This window comes from Prionailurus bengalensis, chromosome B2 (genome assembly GCF_016509475.1).
Source record: "Prionailurus bengalensis isolate Pbe53 chromosome B2, Fcat_Pben_1.1_paternal_pri, whole genome shotgun sequence".
In the NCBI taxonomy this organism is placed as follows: domain Eukaryota; kingdom Metazoa; phylum Chordata; class Mammalia; order Carnivora; family Felidae; genus Prionailurus; species Prionailurus bengalensis.
Window position 1 is genome coordinate 43,296,344 of NC_057349.1, and position 23,562 is coordinate 43,319,905.

A 23,562-nucleotide genomic window follows, 5' to 3' on the forward strand; every position below is an offset into this window, starting at 1 on the left:
AATTTCTAGGGGCGCCTGGGTGGCTCAGTCGGTTGAGCGTCCAACTTCGGCTCAGGTCACGATCTCACGGTTCGGTTCGTGAGTTCGAGCCCCACGTCAGGCTCTGGGCTGATGGCTCGGAGCCTGGAGCCTGCTTCCGATTCTGTGTCTCCCTTTTTCTCTGCCCCTCCCCCATTCATGCTCTGTCTCTCTCTGTCTGAAAAATAAATAAAACATTAAAAAAAATTTACAAATTTCTGGAAGTTGATGTAAGAAATTGTTAACAGTGGTGTCTTCTGGGAAGTGGGTGACAGGTGTTTGCAATAGTAAGGTCGCCCTCTTCTTGCAATTCTTCTTGAACTTTCCTTTTACTGTGCATGTTTTTCTTTTCCAGTTCAAAACTATTTACAAATAAAGCAACAAATAAAGGAACATCTATACAATAAAAATTGTACACCTGTAACACAAACACCAGAGGAAGTTCTTCATGAACGTCTACAGAACAGTTTCCACCATACGTTGTTAAGGAATGTATATTTTTAATTTTCGATGTTCCAGGGATTCCCATGCTAAGTATACCTGGTTCACACCTCCACCTGGTGAGCAGGTCAGGAGGCTTTTCATTCCTTTGGGTGTGATCTTTCAGCTCTGCCTTTCAGATTGAGGAAGACTCTTTCGGTTTGTTTGTTTCAGTTCATCTTCGTCACCTGTAAGATCCGCTGTCAGTCTTTTGGGTTGAAATCCTAGTTCCTACTGGCTAGTGAACACGAGCAATTTGTTTAATGTTGCTTAATGTTCTTAATGGCTACGGGCCTCAGATTGCCTTTCTGTAAATACAAAATGGATTACGTTATGGGAATGTTGTGACAGCTCGAGATCATTGCAATACATACTATTTAGCATGTGAGGACCCAAGGGTAGGCATTCAACATGGTGGCTATTGCCACCATTAATATTCCTTGGCGTATGTCGGTCTAAACCGCAGACAGAAGTGACCACACCCTGGGTTTGCACCAGGAAATACAAAGCTTTGTGTGTCGTGGCCAGTACTGTTCCAGAGGAGCCCAGCATTTTTCTGGTCTTTTCGACAGTAGCCTTGGGCTGGTATCTCTGAGAATCAATGTTCTGTGAATGCAATTGGGGTTGGATTCTTACTCAAATGGGGCATTTTACAGCCCCTCTTAGGGAAACTTATTCCCACTTTTTGGACATAAATTTTATCCAGCGGCTTCCCCACCTCAGGATGCCTCTTGTTGCCATCTGTTGCCCCAATCCTATTTGAGTTGGAGTCCATGAGTTTAGGGCAATGTCTTCAAAAGAGGAAGTGAAGATGTCCTTGTAGTCTTTCTTCATTTTTAGAGAGTTACAAAGAAAAACCACTGCCTCTCCATTTTATCATTCAATATAGCTCTGGGTCAAGTGGTCTCACTGATTATCTAGTTGGCTTTCTGCCTTGATGCATTTATAGAATCTTTTATTATTGACTTTGGAGCTCCTTGCAAGGTACTCCAAAAAAGCATATTGCAATAGTCTCTAGTGGGCAATTTACCTTTTAACTGCTCCTTTCATTACCCACCCCCCCCCCACCACCCTCATTTAGTTCCCCTTTCTAGAATTAAATAACCACATGATAGCTTTTGGGCTCCATGTCTCTTTTGGTTGTTGAACTTGGCCCTGTGGTGGTCTTAATTATGTAATGGTTCAGTTAGACTCTCATGCTCTTTTACATTCATCCCCTTTCTTCTACATTTGTTTTCAGGTTATACGGCATCTTGATAGATTCAGAGCCAAATAATTAGGACCATCTTGGTTTGGTTTTTTGAGAATCTCTCCGAGAATCACCGACACCGTGATAAGAGATTGTGCTCAAGGAGTTGTGTGATGCATGAGAATGGGCTGGGGGCAAAAGGGAAAAATAAAGGCTACCATTTTCCAAAAGTCTTTTGGTTCCAGGTGAATGTGACGTCTCTTTTCCCCATTAATTAATCTGGGATTAAAGACTGAAGATCTGCCTGTCTATTGGGTCTTACTTTAGAGGCCATCGTACACTAGAGACCATCACCCTAGAAATACAGACTTGGATTCAAGGTTTTCTCGATTTACTTTTCTATCACACTTCCCATAAATCCCATGGCAGGGCCTGCCGACTCACCATTTTTCTCTCAATTCACTTTATCCACACTCATCTTCCCTCAGGACGGGACTGACCTTACTCTGAAGGCCAAAAGCTCAATGAGTTTCTGGTAGAAATTTCTGGCAGAAAATAGCTCTTCCCAAGTCCAATGCTAATGTTTCCAAAGCCATAAGTCAGAGAGGAACCCTGCCCCTCCCACACATATCCATAGACAGCTTCTCACCATGTTCCTAACACCCTTAAGGCTATACCGACAGGGTATAAACTGAGTTTGATCTAGAGTAGCAATCCTCATGTCGCCAAAAGTATTTCTTTGTCTTTTTAAACTCCCTCACATTTGATCTAAAGAAGGAATTCTACGTGTTTCTGTTCTACTTAAAAATACACCAAGGAGTCCAAAGGGGAGCAAATACACCAGTTTATACTCGACTCATTCCATGATGTGGCAGCTTCATGGATATGTAGTAGGTAAATACTGGAGGAGGAAACTTGCACACTCCCTTCTAAGAGAAAGAAAACCTAAAGACAGTAAAAAAAATAGTAGAATTGTGCACTTAGGAGAGATCCTCAGCAAGTGGGTACGTAGACAACAACTTCGGGAGCATGTCACTTCTCAAACTGAGAAGACTCGAAAAAGGATGAATCTCTATACTGGCAATGATGTAAGAAAATAAGCATTCGTATTCTTCTGATAAGAGAGTGAGTTTAGAACAATCTGGAGGCAAATTTAGTAACACATAATAGGTGTCTTAAAAGATGCATGCCATTTGATTAATTTCACTTCCAGAAGTCAATTCTACAGGGAAAATAGAGGTAATGAAGAATCTAGCTTACTGGAACGTCATTATAGCATTGATGATGAGTTAAAAACTTAGAAAAATCCTAAAGGTCAAATAATAGGCAGCTGATTAGATAGATTACGATACACAAGAATGATGTTATAGATGTTATGGAAAAGGGACATGGAAAGATGTTCACGATATGTGAGTGGGAAAAAAAAAAAACACTGAAAAATGGTATGCAGCATGCCAGTTGACAATTACCAAAACAAAACAAACAAGAAAAAAACACCAGAAAGACTTGATTTTTAAAAAGTTACATTTATTAGATTGATTTCAATCAAAAAGAACACCTCTTTGACAGAGTCTTAGCAGTGTTAGAGGAGGGAGGTTGGGAAGGACATTTACATGGTTTCAGAGCCAGAGTCCTGTGACTATAAGGTGGGTCTCACCAGGTAAGGGGCTGGTTATGATTGGGCAGTTGATGACATAATAATTTTGAATTGGCGGTCACAGTAAGGTAAGGTCTTGAAGCAAATACTGTTGAGTAAGATGCTGGTCTAAATAAGTAAGCAACAAGTTTGTTACTATTCTTGTCCGGTCCCAGTATTATTTGGCAGACAAACAGGAAAAAGTGCTTTACTCATAACTGCTTATCATAGAGACAGGAAAGTTCAGTGGTTTTAGCTCTTAATCACAGCTCTCTTTTGGTGAAAAAAAATATATTCACGTTTATATTTCTATCTCACTAGAAAAAGTCTAGGAAGATAATCATTTACACATTAAAGGTGGTGGTTATCCCTGGGGTCCCATGGGTGGCTCAGTCGGTTAAGCGTCCGACCTCAGGTCAGGTAACGATCTCACGGTTCATGAGTTCGAGCCCCCCATCGGGCTCTGGTGCGGACAGCTCAGAGCCTGGAGCCTGCTTCAGATTCTATGTCTCCCTCTCTCTCTGCCCCTCTCCCACTCATGCTCTGTCTCTCTCTGTCTCACAAAAATAAATAAACATTAAAAAAAATTTTAGAAAAAGGTGGTTATCTCTGGATGGAAGGATTATAGGTATTAACTTCTTTGTTTCTCTGTATTTTCTAAATTTTCTCTAATGAACTTATATTCAGAAAAAAAAGATTTATCTGTTTAACTCATACATAACCAGACTATGCCAGAACTATAGTATCCAGAGTCACCCTCACTTCAGAGCATCTAGTCTTCTTGTAAATATAACACGCCATCTATGCAGAATTTTGTGGCCAGCTTGGGAAAGTGGCTAAACCATTCCCTAATCACAACCGTGCAATCCAATAAGCATCAGGCAACTCTCCATCTTTTCAGCCAGACAAACAAATGCTGTGTAGACTGCTTAGGAGGCCCCATTGGTCAAAAGTATATTGGAAGCGTATTTAACCAACACAGATGCCTGTTTCTCTCCTAGACTCACAGTTATCACCCCCTCTTCAGAGTGCTGGTGCAGTGGGTGTCGGGGAAATGAACTGTGAGATATGAGGTGAACCCAGAAGCCTAGAATACTGACTCATGACCTCTCCAGTGAACCACTAACGGATGTTTTTGAGCAAATAATATTTGCTGAGTGCTAGACAAGGTGAGGCGTGGTACAAACATTGGATAGCTGACATTCCGTCCCTTAAAAGAGCTTAGTTGTGGGTTTTTTTGTTTGTGTTTTTGTTTTAGGAGCTTGGGTTTTAATTGGGTGGTGAGGAGCGACTAGCACACAGGTACAATTCCAAACACACAAAATGGCATGCAACCAAGCACTGCTCCACAGGTGGGGGAGCACTTCATTCTATGCTGGCCCCATTACAGTATTTGTATCGTGGGTCTTGCATGGTCCAGTCTCTGCGTCATATATTCATTTGGGTTATCAAGATATCCTAGTCAAAGGAGGTTAAACTCAAACTTTTTTTTTTTAACGTTTATTTATTTTTGAGACAGAGAGAGACAGAGCACGAACGGGGGAGAGTCAGAGAGAGAGGGAGACACAGAATCCGAAACAGGCTCCAGGCTCTGAGCTGTCAGCACAGAGCCCAACGTGGGGCTCGAACTCACGGACCGCGAGATCATGACCTGAGCCGAAGTCGGACACTTAACCAACTGAGCCACCCAGGCGCCCCTCAAACTTTTTTTTTTTTAATTTCCATACTTCTTATTGACAATCTTACCAAAATTTGATCTGCTTTATTTTCTGCAGCTTAATGACGCAAAGTGCAGCTCCCCAGGGTCATTTCATTGCACATAGATATCGATTTCATGGAATGTGAACTAAAAAGATAGGAGAGTGACATACATGTGAATTGATCCCAAGACCAACTGAAGTTTACTTTAGAAGAAAGGAAAAGAGGGGCGCTTGGGTGGCTCAGTCGGTTGAGCGTCCGACTTCGGCTCAGGTCATGATCTCATGGCTTGTGAGTTCGAGCCCCGTGTTGGGCTCTGTGCTGACAGCTCAGAGCTGGAGGCTGCTTCTGATTCTGTGTCTCCCTCTCTCTCTGCCCCTCCCCTGTTCTCTCTCTCTCTCTCTCTCTCTCTCTCTCATATAAATCAACATAGAAAAGGGAAGGAAAGGGAAGGGAAGGAAAGGGAAGGGAAGAAAAGAAAAGGGGGCTCCTGGGTGACTCAGTCAGTTGAGCGTCTGACTTCTGCTCAGGTCATGATCTCACGGTTCTTGAGTTCGAGCCCTGCATTGGGCTCTCTGCTGTCAGCACAGAGCCTGCTTCAGATCCTCTGTCCTCCCCTCTCTCTGCTCCTCCTTCCCCCACCTCAAAAATAAATAAACATTAAAAAAAAGAAAAAAACAATCCACCAGTTCCAAATACCCAAGTCTTTTCTGGTGATCAGCTTCTTCCATTAAGGAGGATCACAATGAGACCTTCTAATAGATTGATAGTTCCAATTGGTTGAAATGTCTTTTCACTTGAAATAACCCTTTATTACCTATAAGCACTCTTCATCAAGGATCTCATCACCTCAAATAAGGAACTTTCATAACCCTCTTGGGGAAATGGGCCCAGAAAGTTCACAGAGTTAATGTAGTGATGGATTTAGGATTACAAGTCGGACCTGCTGTTTTCAACTCTGACCCTCCTCCAGTCGGATACCCTAGTTCTTTTCCTACAAGGTAAAACTTATTGGGGATTCTGGGGATCTTAGCTAGTAGACATAAACATGAAAGAGACACGGCTCATGACACTTGTAAGTACAATGAGACACTCTTGTCCCCCAAGGGCACTTTCTTGGCAGGTTCTCTGGAACAGGACTCTGTTCTCCTTAATGCCAGGCACAGGCACTGCCACTCATGTGCCCCGCGATTTCATCACTGCGCCATTAAGGAAACCAAGATGCAGAGAAATGAAGTCTCCCGTGCTCTCAGCTCTTGGTCAACCTATGGAGCCAACAATGGGAACACTGAACACCTCCTGGCTGGGCACTCTGATGACCAAACTGACTCTTAAAAACAGCGGTGGGGCACTTGGGTGGCTTGGTCAGTTAAGCGTCCGACTCTTGATCTCAGCTCAGGTCACGTTCTCACCGTTCCTGAGACCAAGCCCTGCGATGAGCTCTGTGCTGACAGTGCGGAGCCTGCTTGGGATTCTCTTTCTCTCTCCCTCTCTCCCTGTCTCGCCTCTCTCTCTCTCTCTCTCTCAAAATAAACAAACACTTAAAAAACAAACAAGAACAGCAACAACAACAACAAACTTGGCTAAGACACCAGTTAAGATGCCTTTGGCTGCCTGTAATAACAAACATACAAACACCCTTCAATGCTCTAGGATGCATTACGGAACAGGAAATGAAGAGTGAGAGCCAGTAGCAGGGTTGGCTGATTCAGCAGCTCAGTGGTCCATTCTAGGAGGCAGGCTCCCTCCATTCTTGGGAGAGAATGCGGTGTATTGCCTGAAGCACACCCCTCATGGTCTCCCTGGGTGGCAGCATTTCCAGGCCTGACGCCCGCATCCAGGAGCAGCCTCAGAGGCAGTGACTTAGGGAGTCACTTCTTCAGACCAAGGAGATCTTTCTCAGAAGTTCCTGAACCAATCTCCTTTCACAATCCTGGGTGGAACTCGGTCAAGAACCCACTCTGAAGTCAACCACAGCCGGAAGGACAGGATCAGACCCTTCATGATTCACCCCCTGGAACTGCGGTTGGAACCACGTCTACCTGAGTCCTATGAAGGTAGGGAGTAGGAAGGAGTGGGGAGGAAGGCCCCGGACCCAATCAGAGCTCTGCCTGAGGAAGCCAGGGGATGGTCAGGAGGGAGGGACACCATCGACAGCATCAACTACACCTACTCTGAGCGACAGGCCACCTCTGATGGGAGTTCCTTGAGTTGGGTGTTACCTCCCTTCCAAGGTGAGGAGAGGCTATTCTGACAGAGCAGGAAAGACCCAGGAAACTGAATGCTCATAGAGGTCCCGTTGGGTGTTCATGCTGGCTTCAGGTAAAACTTACTAAAGACTCTGGGGACCCTAATCTAGAGTCAGTGATGTTCTAGGGGTAGAAATTAGGGCCACGAACCCTGACAGGGCTAGGTAACCGGCGGGGGTGGGGGTGGGGGGGGACAAGAGAGAGTTTTGGGTGCAGGTGAACCAGTATTTTAAAGTACTCCTTAAATCATATCTGGATTGTCACTGTTTGCCTACCCCCAAGTGTGACCCTACAGATTGGCAACTGAAGTGAGAAACATGAAGAAACGTCAGTGTATTTCTTGACCCAGCCCACGTTCTATAGAATAGAATCGAATTCATTCTTGCTAAAATAAAACTTGATTTTTGGATGACTGGGTCACAAGCTTCTTGCTTTTCCTTCCCCGCTTCCTCTTTTTATTTGCTTTTGATTTTTAAGAATAATGAACATATTCTCTTTTATAATGGGAAAACAGAATAACCCTTATTTGGAAAAAAAAAAAAAAGGGTATTTCACGCTTCTCATTTAGAACAGCATAGGAAATCCCCACCTCAAATAAGCAGTCTGAGGATCGCGTTTGTAGTATTTGAAAATAAACCAACTTTATTTGAATCAGCCAATACCAATCAAGACTGGAAAACAAATTTCTAACTGCTTCAGATTCATGAAGAAAACATTCAACAATATCTTCATTAAAAGGCAACTTGTATTTATTAAGGCTTGAAAGCATGTCTTAGTACTTTATCACCACAGTTAAAGGTCTTGAGAAAATCAAGTGACCATCATTTGGAGTGTCTTTCTAAAATGAAATTTTGTCCTTCTATAAAAGCTAGGCATCTTTTGCTAAATTAGCTACACCCCAGCTTTCCAAATGGGAAAAACAGGAAATCAGGAAAGGAAGACAAATTCAAACGTCTGCCGGATATTATATATTTTAAGTATAGGCATAATCGATAATATGAAATCTCTAACTATACATAAAATATCTTAGATAATTGGATCCTTAAAACTATGGTTTTCAAAAAAAAAAAAAAACAGATTGCTTTTAGCGAAACACAGATTAGCCCAAACCCTATAATGAAGCAATCTTCCATTTTATTTTTGGTTGGTAAGGGGAACATTGGATCTAATTCCTCAGGTAACATTAGACAAAATTATCCACACTTTGGATCATACCGAATGATGAAAGGAAAGCATCCTGAAACTAAGCTGCGAGAAGAATATTGGCAAAGGTCGAGGAACAGGCATTCATGAAGGGGGCACACGTTCCTTGGTTTGAATGCTACAAAGCGCTGGATAGAAGACAATGGTCTTGTTTGCAGAAAGGGCTCCAAGCCCAAAGATGTTCAGCTCCAGATGTTCCACATGCATACTTCTTTCTCTAACGCTTACAATTCTTTTCAATGGCATATCAAAAACGACGAAGTGATCCCTTAGGAATCAATGAACTTAGTTCTACTAACGACTTAATACTGCTTCATCTTTCCAAGGAGAGAGACACTGGCATCTTGATTCACTCTGCTATCAAAAAGGGTCCTGGCCACTGGCAATAGTGGTGAGTCAACTACATCTCCTGCTGCCTCTAAACCAACTGATGTTTAGACACAGACCTCAATGGTTTCTCACCACGGAAAACTCTTACTAACACACCCTCCTGACTCTGTCCCTTTTTTAAATTCTATTTGTCTAAGCCTCCTGGGATTCTTAGATCTGCAGGGTCTGTTCCGGGCATGATCCATTTTGCAACAATTCTAAGATGCTGGCGTCGTCTGCCTGCAGAGTGGCCAGAGGGCACAGATGTCGTGAAGAGCTTCCGTTGTTGCATTTGATAAATGCTAGCATGTGCAGCTCAGGAAACTTCACTCTTGGTGAAGCCTTTTTTCTAATGAAAAGGCCAAGATCCTTGCTGGCCCCACCAGCGGGGGATGTGAACACCAAAAACGGTGGCATTTCCTGGGAAGCTGAAACCGTCCAAGATTGTATGACCAAATAAAAGTGGTTTTCACTTTTCACAGCCTGTGATTCTGAATTGTCAGGCATCTGAATTCCCTTATCAGGGGATAAAGACACACAATAGAAGGAACCATTATCCAGCCCATCTTATAAAGTTATTAAAATCTTATCCAATACCTTCTCTCTGGGCCATCCTAAGAGGCAGCCCAGCCTGACAGATGGGTAAATTCTACACAGTTATTCTAAGTTGGGTTCTTCTTTCTGCCTCTGCCTCCCACCATGCTATCCCATAAAAATCAAATAAAACAGTGACACGGAAACCAAAGAAGAAAAATAAATCCCAAACAAAATAGGATCTCATCCCAAACCTTTTCAAATGCCAATGAAATGTTTTCTGAAGGATCAGTATTCATTCAAGACCAGTGACAAGGGTGACCTCCTCTTAAAACTCTGGAGTCTACACTGCAAACCTGGAATACTTCCTGAGTTGGTTCTGGAGACACCTAAGGACCTCACCATACGGATGTTGGAAGATGATTTGCCATGTATATAACAAGGTTATGGCCAAGATTCTTCAGGGAGGCTGAAGAATATGGAGGCAAATCTCTTTTGGAAAAAAGTGATCAGAAGATAATATTATTGTTACTTAAAAATATTCTAATAAATCTGGTCATAAGACATTAAAGCTCTCAGTCAATAGTCGTATTATATAGTAATTTACTGTTGAAAGAAAAAAGATATTCTTGAATCAAGTATTCAGAAGTGCTTTCCATCTATAACTCTGCCCCCTGTGTTAAATGCTTATAAGTGATCACGTAACTGCCCCCCCAAACTCGTGCCTTAATATTTATGTAAAACTAAGTCAACCACAGAAGGAATATCTAGAAACAACCATGTTGATTTGGTTTGGCTTGTTTTTAAAGACTCGCCGACGCTGAATTCTGACAATCAAATCAGTCATTAGTATCCGACAACTCGTGTGGGGAGCCATCCCCCCCCCCCCCCGGGTGGCCTGTTTTCTCTGTCGCGCTGGCCATGCTAACACCTACCTGCTTCAAGAACAGCCCCACTGTGGGTCTCTGGAAAGTAAACTGCCTCTTAGGTCATCATGCCTGTGTTGGTCAACTCAGGGAGGGGTTTCTGGGGACAACAGGATTTACACTAATTCAAAGTCTCCTGGGATCATTCAAGACTTCATCTCCCAAGAGACCAGTCTGGGGCTTTACTGTAGAGTAAAAGGGGCCATTTCCTCAGCATTCTCCTTTTTAAACATGTCTCGGGACTAAGTTCCCGGGGAGTCCCTGGGAAGGTTCCTTTAGGGGTGGAAATGAATCGACTCCTCCTGCCCTTGCAAAGCTCTCGGGCTAATAAAATGTCCTACTGAGAAATTTCCTCTTCCCCAGTGGGCTAGGGGCGCCCCTGTTTCCTCCCCAATGCTCAGATCTGTGTGCCACTTTTGTTCTCCAGAGCTCCCTGGAGGCAGGTGGGTCTGGGGCCTGCCGGGTTGAAGATGCACGGATGTCTTCACGGAAAGGCCCCATGCTGTCCTGCCACCCTTCCTGAGCAATGAGCCAGTTCCTGAGGCTTTCTAGCACTTGGAAGCCTCATCCTGTAGCAGGTGGCTTTTCTCATAGGGTGTTCACCAGGATAGGGGGCCGATGGTTAGCTCATTTTCCTGAGTTTCCTCTGCCCGGGTTCCCAGGCTCAAGCCAGGTGAGCTTTGAAGGAGGTGACACTCAAGGAGAATGACCAAGGAGAGAAATACCAACTAAAAAATATCCTTTTTCATCTGGCAGGTGAGTCAGATGGCAGGAAAATTAGCCCAGATGGGGCACATATTTTTCTTCAAGTTCAAACCACATGGTTTCCCAGTCAGAAAGGCCCATGGACTTTCTTCCTAAGGTGTTCCATGACCATGCCACCTCCCAAATGGACCCATCACCCGATGGAGGCTGCAGCCGACTCAGCCAGGAGCGCCCAGCTAGCAGACCCAAGACCCGCATCCAGGAGCAACTTGAAGGACCTGGAAAGTCATGTTTGGCCAATTCTTGGTTTTTTTGTTATAGGGTTCGCAGTGATATATAACATCAGCAGTTCAAGACTTAGGGAGATCATAAGAGAGAAGACCTATCTGAAAGATTGCCAGGGAACATGGAGCCTCATGAAGAACTTCTTCACCCAACCGCCCCCCCCCCCCATCTGCTTTCTCCAAGACTGAAATTCACTCATGGATCAAACGTCATCTCCACCAAAACAACTACCCCTAAAGCAAGCAAAATCCATGGCTGGCAGACCCCGTGGTCCTTTTGGCATTGACGCTCCTCCTCTGGCCCTTCCCAGTCACTCTGCTTTGCAACTGCATGCCAACTTCCCTTCCTCGAAAGGCCTGGACAGTGTAAAAACAGAGGCTGGTGTCAGCCAGACACACGAGGGCATCGCAATGCCCTCAGCACGGCAGCAAGCGGAGACTACGCCTGAAGTGGTTTTCCAATCTGGTCTTCAGCTCCCAGTGGGACGGCAGGTGTCAAGACGCTGTGAGGGACTGCAGGTGTGTCTGTCACGGGCCCAATCCCCAGCCTGCCTGTCCTCCGTTCACTCTCTCCATCTCCCCCAAACGCAGCGGATCTGTTTCTACTAAGAACTACGATGGCATCTGTCCTTGGCCGTGGAGTTCCCAACAAAGAGGAGGGCGGAAGAGGGCACAGAGTCGCACGTTTTCCTAATGCAGCTGAGGAGAGGTTCTGATATTGGCGGAGGGGGCAGTGACGGTCCCTTACGTGGGTTCTCCAACACTGACCCCAGATGCACGGAACCCAGGCCCGGCCCAAAGGTTGAGAGCTTGACTATTTCTATCATTTCTGCTTGCAGATTCCTGCACGATCAGATGGGGTCGGCGCTGACCTTCCTAAGAGACAGCAGGCCGGGGTTCCAGGAGGCCAGCAAGAGGCGGCCGGCTACAAAAAGGAGTGTCCCCGAGGCAACGCGGAAGAGGAGTGTGTGAGGCCGGAGTCCTTTGGGAGAAGTGGAGTCCTTCTGCTGGAGCGGTGGGGCAAGGTGGCCGAGCTCAGGACCGGCTGAGGCGCTTGGCAACATCCGCGTAGGCCGACTCGATCTCCTTGTCTGCCGCACAGGTGTTGGTGAACTCATCCCGGGCATAGGCGTTCTTGAGGTACCGCCACAGGCCTGTCATCTCAGCCGGGAAATCGTAGTTGCGGTATTTCTTGGCCACAATCTACAACACAGACGGCAGGACAGAGATGGCGTGAGCGGGCAAAGCAAATCACTGAGGAGTTAAGTGGCTTGACCTACCATGTGGGCTGGGAGGAAACCCAGCAGGCATCACAGGGGGCCATCAGCAAAGTGTCTGTGACACAAGCTGGCAAGCACTGCCTCCTTGTCATCTTATCTAAGCTTATTTATTTCTTTTTTTTTAATTTTTAATTTTTATTTATTTATTTATTTTTTTTATTTATTTTTGGGACAGAGAGAGACAGAGCATGAACGGGGAAGGGGCAGAGAGAGAGGGAGACACAGAATCGGAAACAGGCTCCAGGCTCCGAGCCATCAGCCCAGAGCCCGACGCGGGGCTCGAACTCACGGACCGCGAGATCGTGACCTGGCTGAAGTCGGACGCTTAACCGACTGCGCCACCCAGGCGCCCCCTGTTCTTGGTTTAATGCTCTGCTGTCACCATCTGGAAATTCTGACCACTTTTTTTTTAACAGGGCCCCCTTTATTGTCACTGTACGTTGGGGTCCACACATTAGCCGTTCTTGCCTCGAGCCCTTGGGGGGCTAGGGTGGGAACAATAAAGAGTAGCCTCTCTCCTAAGGCACTGACTTCTGACTCCTTCCCTCGCTTTCTTTTTAGAGAGGTCGTCAGACTGCTGACCCTGGGATCCTCCCACTCAGAAAACCTCCCCCCCTTCCCCCCCCCCCCGCCGGCCACCCCAGTTCAGCTACTCTGGACTTTCACCTTCATGTTGATGCCCGTGATGTTCAGGGTCCCCTAGAGAGCTGTGCTGAGTGAGGGCAACGATGAGGGAGGGCAGAAAAAGCTCAGCCTCATCGATTTGACCACATTCCCAAGGAGCACGCATCTCCCCCTCTCTATTCTTCAGTTTGGAACGTCTGTTACATACTAAGCTCTGTTCTATTCTGAATTGCAATTACTGTTTTCATATCCTCTCCCTCTTCTCTAGCTTGTGAGCAGGAGGAGGACAGGAACCACAACTTCTTCATTTCTGTACTGCCTGATAAGCTCAATGACACGGTTTATGAGCACAGCGACACTAGCAAATACTTATCTACTCTGCACCCTGCTCTAGGCTCCACCTTAAGCCCTCTGCAAGCTACTTGAAATCTCTAGATAACTTTATAAGGAAGAGTGTATCATACTCCCATTTTTACAGATGTGGAAAGTAAGGCAAAGGGAAGTTAACTAAGTAAAGGTTCCATAAACAGTTGTATGGAATCTTTACTATCCTCAGTTATCCCAAATCAGAGTGCATCTTCTAGAGTCAAACGTAAGACACGTACTTTTAAAGACCAGAGATCCTCAGCAATGAACAAACTGAAGCCACAAGAGATTCAATGGCTTACGCAACATTACACAGGAAATGAATTAATTCGACCAACATCTACTGAGTAATCATTACTAATATTTATTCCGGTCCTTGCTTTTCTTTTCTTTTCTTTTCTTTTCTTTTCTTTTCTTTTCTTTATTTGAGTGTAGTTGGTGTGCAATGTTACATTAGTTTCAGGTGTGCAACCCTGTGATGCAGCCAAGTTTCTATGCTGTGCTGTGCACAGCAACAGTGTAGCTCCTATCCGTCACCACAGGACACTATCAGTATCACTGACTATGTTCCTTAGGCCGTGCCTTTTAGTCCTGTGACAGTCCTTCCCTTCTAATCTGCGGTCCTCTCCACGGGGCTACCGAACCCTGTGCAAATGATGCGGGAACTGCTATACTCAGAATCCCTCATGTGCCAGTTATTCAGCTATAGCTGCTGATCTCCAAACCACCCTTGGGCTTGTTTCTTCCAGCCGCTGGGGCAGGGACTCTGCAAATCACCTCTCTGCTTTGCCAGTGACTCCCTGTGAGGCTCTGTCACGAGGGGGCGCTAGAGAGAAAGCCTGCAAGGCTGGAGGAGGGAGAAGAGAAGTCCCTTCCCTTCCTAGGCATTCTGTTCCTCTCAGTCCCCTTTGCTCCCGCAGTGGCAACTGACTCCAGTTTTCTTGTTTTGCCTACACTAGTGGAACCCGTGCATCACCCCGTCTGAGAGAGGCCAGCGCACGACAGTGACCCCTCTGGACTGTCCTCTTACCTCCGCCTCCAGTGCTGGCTCAGCAGCGCCCCACCCCAGAGGTCCAAGGTTCAGCTCTGCAGGGGCCCCTCATCTAAGTTTCCAAGTTTAGATAATTCTGACCTCTTCCATTTACCTCTGCTGCCCTGGGGGTTGTAGCTGCCTCATCCTGGTGAAATGTCATGGTACACTTTGCCTTCCTAGATCTTCAGTACTTAGTGCTTCTTCCTATTAAATTCTTTTGGTGGGGCGCCTGGGTGGCTCAGTCGGTTGAGCAACCGACTCTTGATTTTAGCTCCGGGCAAGATGCCAGGATTGTGGGATCGAGCCCTGCATCGAGCTCCATGCTGAGCGTAGATCCTCTGAGCGTAGGTCAGGCTGAGCTTAAGATCCTCTCTCTCTCTCTCTCTCTTTTTCTCTCTCTGCCCCTCTCCCCGGCTCATCTCTCTCTCTCTCTAAAATGAAAAAAAATTAAATTCTCTTGGCTAAGATAACTGGTCTGGTGTGGTCACTGGAGAAGCCATCCCCACAATGTTGTGTCCGGCTCAGGTGTGGCTAAAAAGGCAAAGGGGATGGAATCTGAGTCCTCTGGAAGAACACCAGCCATAAGCCAATGCCGGGTCCAACAGACACTGCCCGTTCACCTTGGCCTTCCCCTGTTCACCGCAGGGTGAGGGCCCTTGGGTTTGCCCAAGAGCCTTTGAGAAGAAGCTGTCCCTGCCCCGGCAAGAGCAAGTCCCTGCAGGATCCGCGGGTCACACGCTGACCGACAGAGCGGCCTCAAGTCCCTCCGTGCTGGGATCTGTTTTCATTTTTAAAGGATATGACGTGAGATTTAAAACAGCAGAAAAGCAATTTATGGACATAGACTTGTGTTCATGCCTCCCTTCCTGTTTGCTTCAGGGGCTGAAGCAGGTCACTGTGCTAGGCAGGGGTCCCAGTGGCCCCGAGAGAGGGCCCGCCATGCCCCTCCCTGCCTGGATCTGCACGCCCTGAGCCTTGGCCACGGAACCGGCTGTTTCCTCGCATGTCGGTTTGACTTGAGGAGCCAAGGACTAGAAGGGAGCCAGACAGCACGAGTTCAAACCAGGCTCTCAGGCGGGATGAAGATGAACCTGAACGAGAGCCAGGCAAGAGAGAGAGAGGGAGGGAGAACGCACGCGCAAGAGAGCAGGCGGGGATGCGCACACGGAGCTCTGACGTTCACAGAACTTCCACGCTCCTGCTCTGAATTTGCTCTTTCATATGAAAACAGTTAGCTCCCACAGCCCAGATTAGGTTTTGGCATCAGAAGCCAAACTTGACTTGGCTCCCCCTTCACTCTTTCTTCATGTCGGGGGTTTGCCAGGTCTCTGGGATCTGATAAGCTGGATCAGCAGAAATATGAGGAGACAGAAGGCGAGGCCCAGCCTTGTCCCCTCCAAGGCCGCCATCCCCCCCCCCCGCCCCGATCCCCAGCTTCTCCAAGGACACGGGCGTCGCATCATCGTTTAGGGCTGGGGAGGCACTGGAGGAGTCGAAGGATGAAGCACGGGGCCTGGGAGATCCATTTGTTTACCTTATTTGACAAGAGATCCTTCAAGACAGAAGAAAAGAGCGAAAGAAGAGAGAGAAAGAGGCAAGAAGGAATATACTTCCTATCTCTTCATTGGGGCATGAGAAAAAAGAATTCCAAAGAGATTAAATGACTCGCCCCAGCTCATCCTGTCAGGACTAGCGTGGGGGTCTCACGCCTTTCTGAATGGGGGTCCTTCCGTTACACCGCTCTGACGCAGTGTGGCTGACCTGGAAACACACCATCCCTAAGGGTGCCGCTTGTTCCTCGGGAAAAGAGAATAAAAGACGTTTCCAGGACTGTGGTGGCGCATGCAGTAATTAACAACTTCAAAGACGTGTAAGCTTGGGTGGACTTATAAGTAACCGTTGGCCTGGCCCCGAAACCCAAAGTGCCTTCATATTCATAGGCTGCATTTTCCCAGCCTATCGGTAACGGCATGCATGATTCCCACCCAGTCTCCAGCTCTGACCAAGTCCCATGGCGCTTGCCCAGCTAAGATCGCAATTCAAGCTGGTTGTGCTCTGATTGGAGGGAGGCCCGCGTTTCCAGCTCAGGGCTACAGCTGAAACACGATAGGCAGATAGCCAGCTGATAAATGATTCTTTTTACGAAGGGTAGAAGGAAAGTGGGTATGATAAAGTCACAAGCTAAGTGATGAAATGGCCAATCAGTGAGTATTTATGAAAGGGCCACCATGAACCCGCCCACCATCATGCTTGGAGAAGCCACTATCCCCACAGAGCTGACTGCCTGAGACGTACGATACGAGTACGTATGGGAGTAGACGACGGTCTAGCTGCACGATCCCACTGTGTGTTTCTCTAGGCTGGTGAGGGCCGGGAAAGGAGGTAAGAAGAAGCATCAGTTTAGAGAGAGAATGTTGGGGCACCCTACTGTTGTCTTCAAACGAGATGAAACAGAGCAGTCCCGTTCCATGCTGTTCCAGAATACAAAGGGTGGCCTGGAGGCTGATGGGGCTCAATATAAGGATGTTTTAATAATCAACGCTGTCCAAAGGGATAGGGCTGACTCGTTAGGCAGGGGACTCTTCATCATCAGAAAGGTGCAGTGACAGCTGCATGGAAGCCTGTCACAGACACACAGAAAGTGGTCCCGTTTGGGGTGGGAGATGGTTTGGGATGACCTTGGAATTCCCTTCTTTCCAACTCTCGGATCCTCCGATTCTTATAGGACAGGATTACACGGGGTGATGAAGTTGACCAGTGAGTGCAACCATGACAAGAAAATATGTCACTTCTTACAGCCTCCGGCTCTTCAACTGATAGATGAGGAGGATGCTATATGCCTGCCCTAGGGAGTTACTGAAGGGAATGAGAAGGCTCGCACATGAAGCAACTTCAGAGAGATGTGGGGGTGTGGCCAGTGAGAACCCAGGAGGCAGAGACAAGGAAGAAGTGCCCTCACTCACTCTCTCTCTCATACATGAAATGACAATGAGCTACTATGTATTGAGCCTTTACAATATGCCAGGCACTGTCACACCGTATTTACTCTCCCAGCCAAGAAGTAAGAATGAGAATAAGGAGGAAGTAATATATGCCTGCTTTACTGACACTCAGAGAGTCTATACAGCCACCAGGCAGTGGAAGCTGACTCTGGGTTCCTATTCGTATGACTTCAGAGCCCAGGCTCTGGACCGGCCGTGTGGCACTGTCCTTGACTCATCCACACAAGTGACCGGGCCTATGGCGGACCTGGATACAGCGAGCCACCTGCAGATAGAGCGGTCTTTACCTTGACCACATGGAGTTTGGGCAACAGATTGCAGTCGGCCAGGGTCAGCTCGTCCCCGTCTAGGAATTTGCGCCGGGACCTCTTGTCTTCATCCCCGCAAGTGTTGGCGTCGATCTCCTCTGGAAGAGGGGTGTTCAGGTAGTCATCCAGTTTCTTCAGTGCCTTGGTCAGGCCTTTCTCAAGGGCTGGCATGAAACAGCAAAAGAAGTATCTTTAGTGGACCTTCCTGCCACTGGCAACAACTGCAGGGACTTCGGAGTAAAGGGGCTCATCCCAAATCCTGTCCCCCTTGTCACACGGCCAGCTCCCCACACACTACCGAATACCCGGCAGTCACCAATCCAATGCAGTGGAAGAGGACTAAATGGTCTGAAAAAGCAAACTTTTTTTTTATTAAAAAAAAAAAAAGCTTTTGAGTATTTATTTATTTTTGAGAGAGATTAGCGCAAGTGGAGGAGGGGCAGAGAGAGGGGGGGGGGAGACAGGATCCAAAGCTGGCTCCGTGCTGACAGCACTGAGCCTGATGCAGGGCTCGATCGAACTCGTGACCCATGAGATCACGACCTGAGCCGAAGTCGGACACCCCACCGACTGAGCTACCCAGGTGCCCCAGAAAAAGCAAACTTTAACCAAGCAATGTATACTAGCTAATCATTCGTGGAAAAAACATAAATACAGAAATACAACCATTAGGATATACGTCTGAGTTTTTAGAGTGCTTATCTCCAGTAGATACAATAACGACAGTTAACTTTCATTTTCTATTTTGCTTCTCTATATTTTGCCAATATTCCACAATCAACCCACATAATAATTTTGTAGAAAGGGCTCCTGACTAAGTAAATAACAACTGTGCAAAATCCCTAGGACAGAGATATGCACCAGACTTTGCAGAAGCATTAACCATGGAAGCACTGACGAACCCAACCTGAGAAGGGAAGGCGACAAGGTTTGCAGGAAGACCTGACATAGGAAAGTAAACCACCTGTTTGGTGTTGCCCCTACAGGACCAATGCATACCAGAAAGCCCTACTTGAGTTTAATCTAGAGAAGGTTGTTCTAAAAATCAGGGATGTCCACAATGGAAGGGCCAGTGCACCAGAAATGCCCAGTCACAGCTGCGTGGAAACCTGTCACAGACACAGCTCAAAGAATGAACGTCCAAAGGAAGATCATGTGGTGGATGACGTTTACAGTCTTGTCCCAGTAATTTCCTGCCGAGTAATTAATTTAGCCACAAGAGCAGAACAAAATATTTAAAAGAACAGCCGGATGGGGCGCCTGGGTGGCTCAGTCGGTTAAGCGGCCGACTTCGGCTCAGGTCATGATCTCGCGATCCGTGAGTTCGAGCCCCGTGTCGGGCTCTGGGCTGACGGCTCAGAGCCTGGAGCCTGTTTCAGATTCTGTGTCTCCCTTTCTCTGACCCTCCCCTGTTCATGCTCTGTCTCTCCCTGTCTCAAAAATAAATAAAATGTTAAAAAAAAATTAAAAAAAAAACAAAAACAAAAGAACAGCCAGAAGTCACTATCACTCAGAACCATTCCATCCAGAACTTCATAGTCTATTCCAGGCACAGAACACTGGCCACCTGAACTCAGAGGACAGAAGCGGACAGAGGTCGGGTCACCAGCCAGTCTTGATGCTAATTCTAGCAGATGAAAGGGGGATGCTCCCTCTGGAGGAAGAGCCCAGAGGACTGTACTCTTATTTACTTTTTCCCAAATGTGCCTTCTGTTAGCCACTCCTCCCTCAACCCAAGTTTGTCTTTTCATAGAAGGCCTTTGTCTGAGACAATGAAATGACACCAGCCCAAGATAAATCAATTGAACGCTTACTGGAATGTTGAAAACAGGCTGGAGGTTGGACGTGGTTTCTCAATACTTCCTTCTCCCTGGTGTGGCATTTGAACTTGTACTTCATCATCTGCTTTGTGTTTCCAGTTTGGGAGAATAGTGAGCAGGGCTGGGAAAAATGCTTGTATTCCCTTTAGTAATTGTCTAGACTAGGATGGGACTGCAAGCCTATTCAAGGGCAGGAGCAGAGGGTGGGTACCAAACAATAGTTATTATGCTCCCCACCCCCACCAAAAGCACTTGTGATCTATATTGGGTTTGTCTGCTCCCTTAAATCCCTCCCTCCCTTTCAGTTATGGAGATTCTGACAAAATCTTGATGATAATGGAGATAGGAAAAGTCAAATAGAGGAGTGCTTGTTGAAGTCTGACCAATGGATAGCAATGCAAGGGAAAGAGACATATGATGGGAAATGAAACACTGCTGATTGCACTTCTAAAATGCCCACTGGAGACCGGAGCAGGCCACTGCAGAAGTCTGTGCCCAAATTGCCCAGCGTGGGAACTATCATGACATTTGCAAAAGCCGCCTAGCACAGCAACTGGAGCTCCTTGGGAGGGCGGTTCTGGATAAGTATCAACTATCTCTCAACGAGCTCTTGAGGTGGAAGAATAAAGCCCGGCAGTGGGCGTGGCTGTTGTCGTATCCTGTAACTGACATGTATGTAACATACCAAGTGGGCGTGTTCTGAGGATGTCCTCGGAGCTTCAGTTTCATACCGGAGTCTGTGTAATTTTGATCAGGAATGTGAAGGGGGTGGGGGAGTTGGTGCTAACCGTGGTAGAAAGAAGAGGAGACCAGGCAGCAGGGAAGGGGCCACGTGACCTGGAGCTAACCCTGTGTTTAAATTTTGACCCTCCCCAGGGTGTATCTACTGCGACGTTGCTGAGGTGAAAGCTTCAGTTCCCTTAATCACATGGGCCCCTTCCAAGGCCTTGAGCTCGATTTTTTTTTTTTTTTTGATTCCTTATTTGTACTTATTCCATTGGCTTCAGACCCCGCAAGTGTTGGGAACGTCCCTGATCCTGGAACTTACCAAGAAGGGTGACCTTGGGCAAGTTCCTCAACTTCACTGAGGTTCCGTTTTCTCATGTCAACTGTGAGAGGAAGATCGCTAATCTTTGTAAGGCCGGGGCGAGGACTAGCTCAGCTTATGCAGGGAAAAGTGCCTCAGACTACGCCTGCCCCATGCTGGGACAGCAGTTAATGACTGCAATACCAAATATGGCAGCCATCTGCGCTCTGTCCCTGACCCCCACACTCGCCACCAGTACTTTCCTCAAAAATCCAAGGTGCGGCAGACCGTGAGAGATTCTCAGAAGCTCCAGTTCTGAGGCCCGGTCCCTGGAGGAGAGAATCAACAGCCCCGAGCCTTGCTTCTCTTCCCGATTTAACATACAGCCACAGCCGGTCCCTTACACTCCCCTGGGACCCTTCTCGGTGACGAGCTGTGTAAGGGGCACGGCCAGAGGGAAACAGACGCAACATGTCTGTGCTAACGCACTGCCCTTATTATCGAATACCAGATGCCAGCACCAAGAACTTCTCTGCCAGTCCTTTTCCCTCCTACCTGCCAACTTATTCCTCTGACCCTGGCTCAATCTGGCATCCATAGAATTTAATTATCTCTTTCGGCTGACGGTACCCAGGGCATGAAAGCACAGGCGTTGACCTTTCTGCTAACAGCGCAGGGGACGTAAGAGAAACCAGAGTGACAAGTAGACGGTAATCCTTCAGTGTTCGCATTTGGAACCCTCCCTGCCAAAGACTTCCTCTGAGCAGCAGGATGGGGCAACCCTCAGACCACAGCAAGTAAGCCTGAGGCCAGGGGACCCTGAGACCCAGGACCAACCACGTCCCAGGCACTTGACGGGTACCCAGTCCTTTAACTGCTTTCTGCCCTCTCCACCCGCCCTTCCTGTAAAGATTTATTCTGTACCACACACAAATGTGCTGGGTAAAATATGTGATGAGGAAGCAAGGGGAATAGTTCATAAATATTCTCAGCCATATGCAAACAATCTCAAATTTATTTTTCTCCTTTTTAAGGAGGAAAAAAAAATCCACCCATTCCATGATCACTTCCAGATTCATTGAGGTTGATATTACATAAGAACCAATATTGTTTTCTCGTCGTAGAGAAATAATGACTTGGAAACGGCAATTTGAGCTAAGAAAATAATATACTCTTACCAGGGCATGGAGGCTGAATGAGGACTAGGGAGCCAAGACTCTAGCTCAGCCTCCAGCAAGCTCTTGCAAGCACGGCTCAACCCTGCTTTGCTGGCATGCCTTGTGCAGCGGGGGTATCAGCAAGCAGCCACGCAGACTCTTTGGGGCTCAGAACTCACTTAGAGCAGAACAGATGTCAAAGGTGGTCTTTGAAAGGACAGGAGCAGCTCTGTGGGCCCAGGTTCCTGTACCCTCAGCTCCTAACACGTGTTTTCTCTCTGGCATGTGAACTTGCAGAGAGGGAAGAACCAGGGGACCACCTCTGATCACCGGCTGCAGCCTGGATGGGTGTCTCTTCCACTCTCCCATGGAGAAGAAGATCATGGCTACTGGGAGCTGGCCTCAGGCCAAGGGACCCTCTATCTATCCCGCGGTGCCTCGTTCATGGCTCTGATCCAGCACCGGCAAGAAATACACTAGCTGAATTTCTGAAGTAGACTGGGGATGTTTATGCGACCTATCATCTAAGTACACAATGAAGCTATTGAGATGGGCATTATTATTCATACCCATTTAGCAGATAAAAAAAAGTGAGTCCTAGACTTTCCCCAGGCACACACATATGTACAAGCAAACTGTTCCCAGGATACGTACTGAAATTGCACCTTGTTTGCTTTTTCACTACTGTTGCCTTCCTTACAAGGCCCAACCTCTGGGTAATGGGAAAACAACAACTTTAATTTAGTCCACTCTGGATTACAACATAGTCCAATGTAATAAATGGTCTCTCAAAAAGAATTCTCAGTCTCTTTGACATGAGAATGCTCAGTCTTACAGAAAGTCTCCATCACCTGTGCTCTCCTCCCTGAGTAAAGGAGGGTGGGATTCCTGTGACCTCATGGCCTTGGGGAGAGAGGGGTCCTGGGATCTAGTGGGTGGAAGGCTTTAGGAAGCTACCACAGGTCCCGCGTTTCTGCTCAGTTACCGTTTCCTCAGCAAAACCTCCACTCCCTTCCAGAGTAAGGCTGGGGATGTTGAGCCTTGGGTGGTGGTCACAGGTAGGCTGTTGGGCTCCCTCCAAAGCCCTGGAAGGCTACCTGAGCAAAGTGTCATGTGGGGTTTCCCAGATACGACTCTAGGCCCCTGGCCCTTCCACCTCTCTCTCTTCCTTCATCCCCAAATCCCCTGGGCCAGGAGGGGGAAGGCTTTCCTCTATGTTTTCCTAGGTCAAATAGTCTAACAACCACAGACTACTTCTCTAGGAGTCAAGTCCTCTAGATACGGTTCTTGATGTGCTAAATCTGAGAGATAAAGGAACTGAGAACATTCGGAGATAACAGCTTGGCTTGTGAGGCCACTATCTTGATGGAAATGTTAGTTTGAATCAGCAGCTAAATAGTGAATGCTTTTTTTTTTTTTCTTCCTTAGAATTCCTTCTGTAGAATTCTTCTCTCTCACGGGGCCAGTGGATCCTCAGGACAGATTAGAATCAAGAGTGTGGCTACTCCCTCACGTCCTACCTTCGGCTCCTTTGATAAAATATCTGTGTTCTTCTATTAACGGCTTGACTTCCGCTGGAGTTCTTGGTACTGTTAATGACCATCAGTGGATCCAGAAGGAGTTACTATCTCTGAGAAGCGAGCCTACCAGGACC

General features: G+C 47.0%; 1 protein-coding gene across 1 annotated transcript in view; it reads right to left on the minus strand.

Moving 5' to 3' along the window:
* Window positions 1-7,889: 7,889 nt before the first annotated feature.
* CLIC5 (chloride intracellular channel 5) overlaps window positions 7,890-23,562 on the minus strand; it is a 103,883-nt gene continuing 88,210 nt past the window's right edge. The window contains exons 5-6 of the mRNA XM_043591579.1: window positions 17,884-18,068; window positions 7,890-12,494 (exon numbers count right to left, since the gene is read on the minus strand). Coding sequence (XP_043447514.1) covers window positions 12,327-12,494; window positions 17,884-18,068 — 353 coding nt within the window. The 3' untranslated portion in view covers window positions 7,890-12,326. The remainder of the gene's footprint in view (window positions 12,495-17,883; window positions 18,069-23,562) is intronic.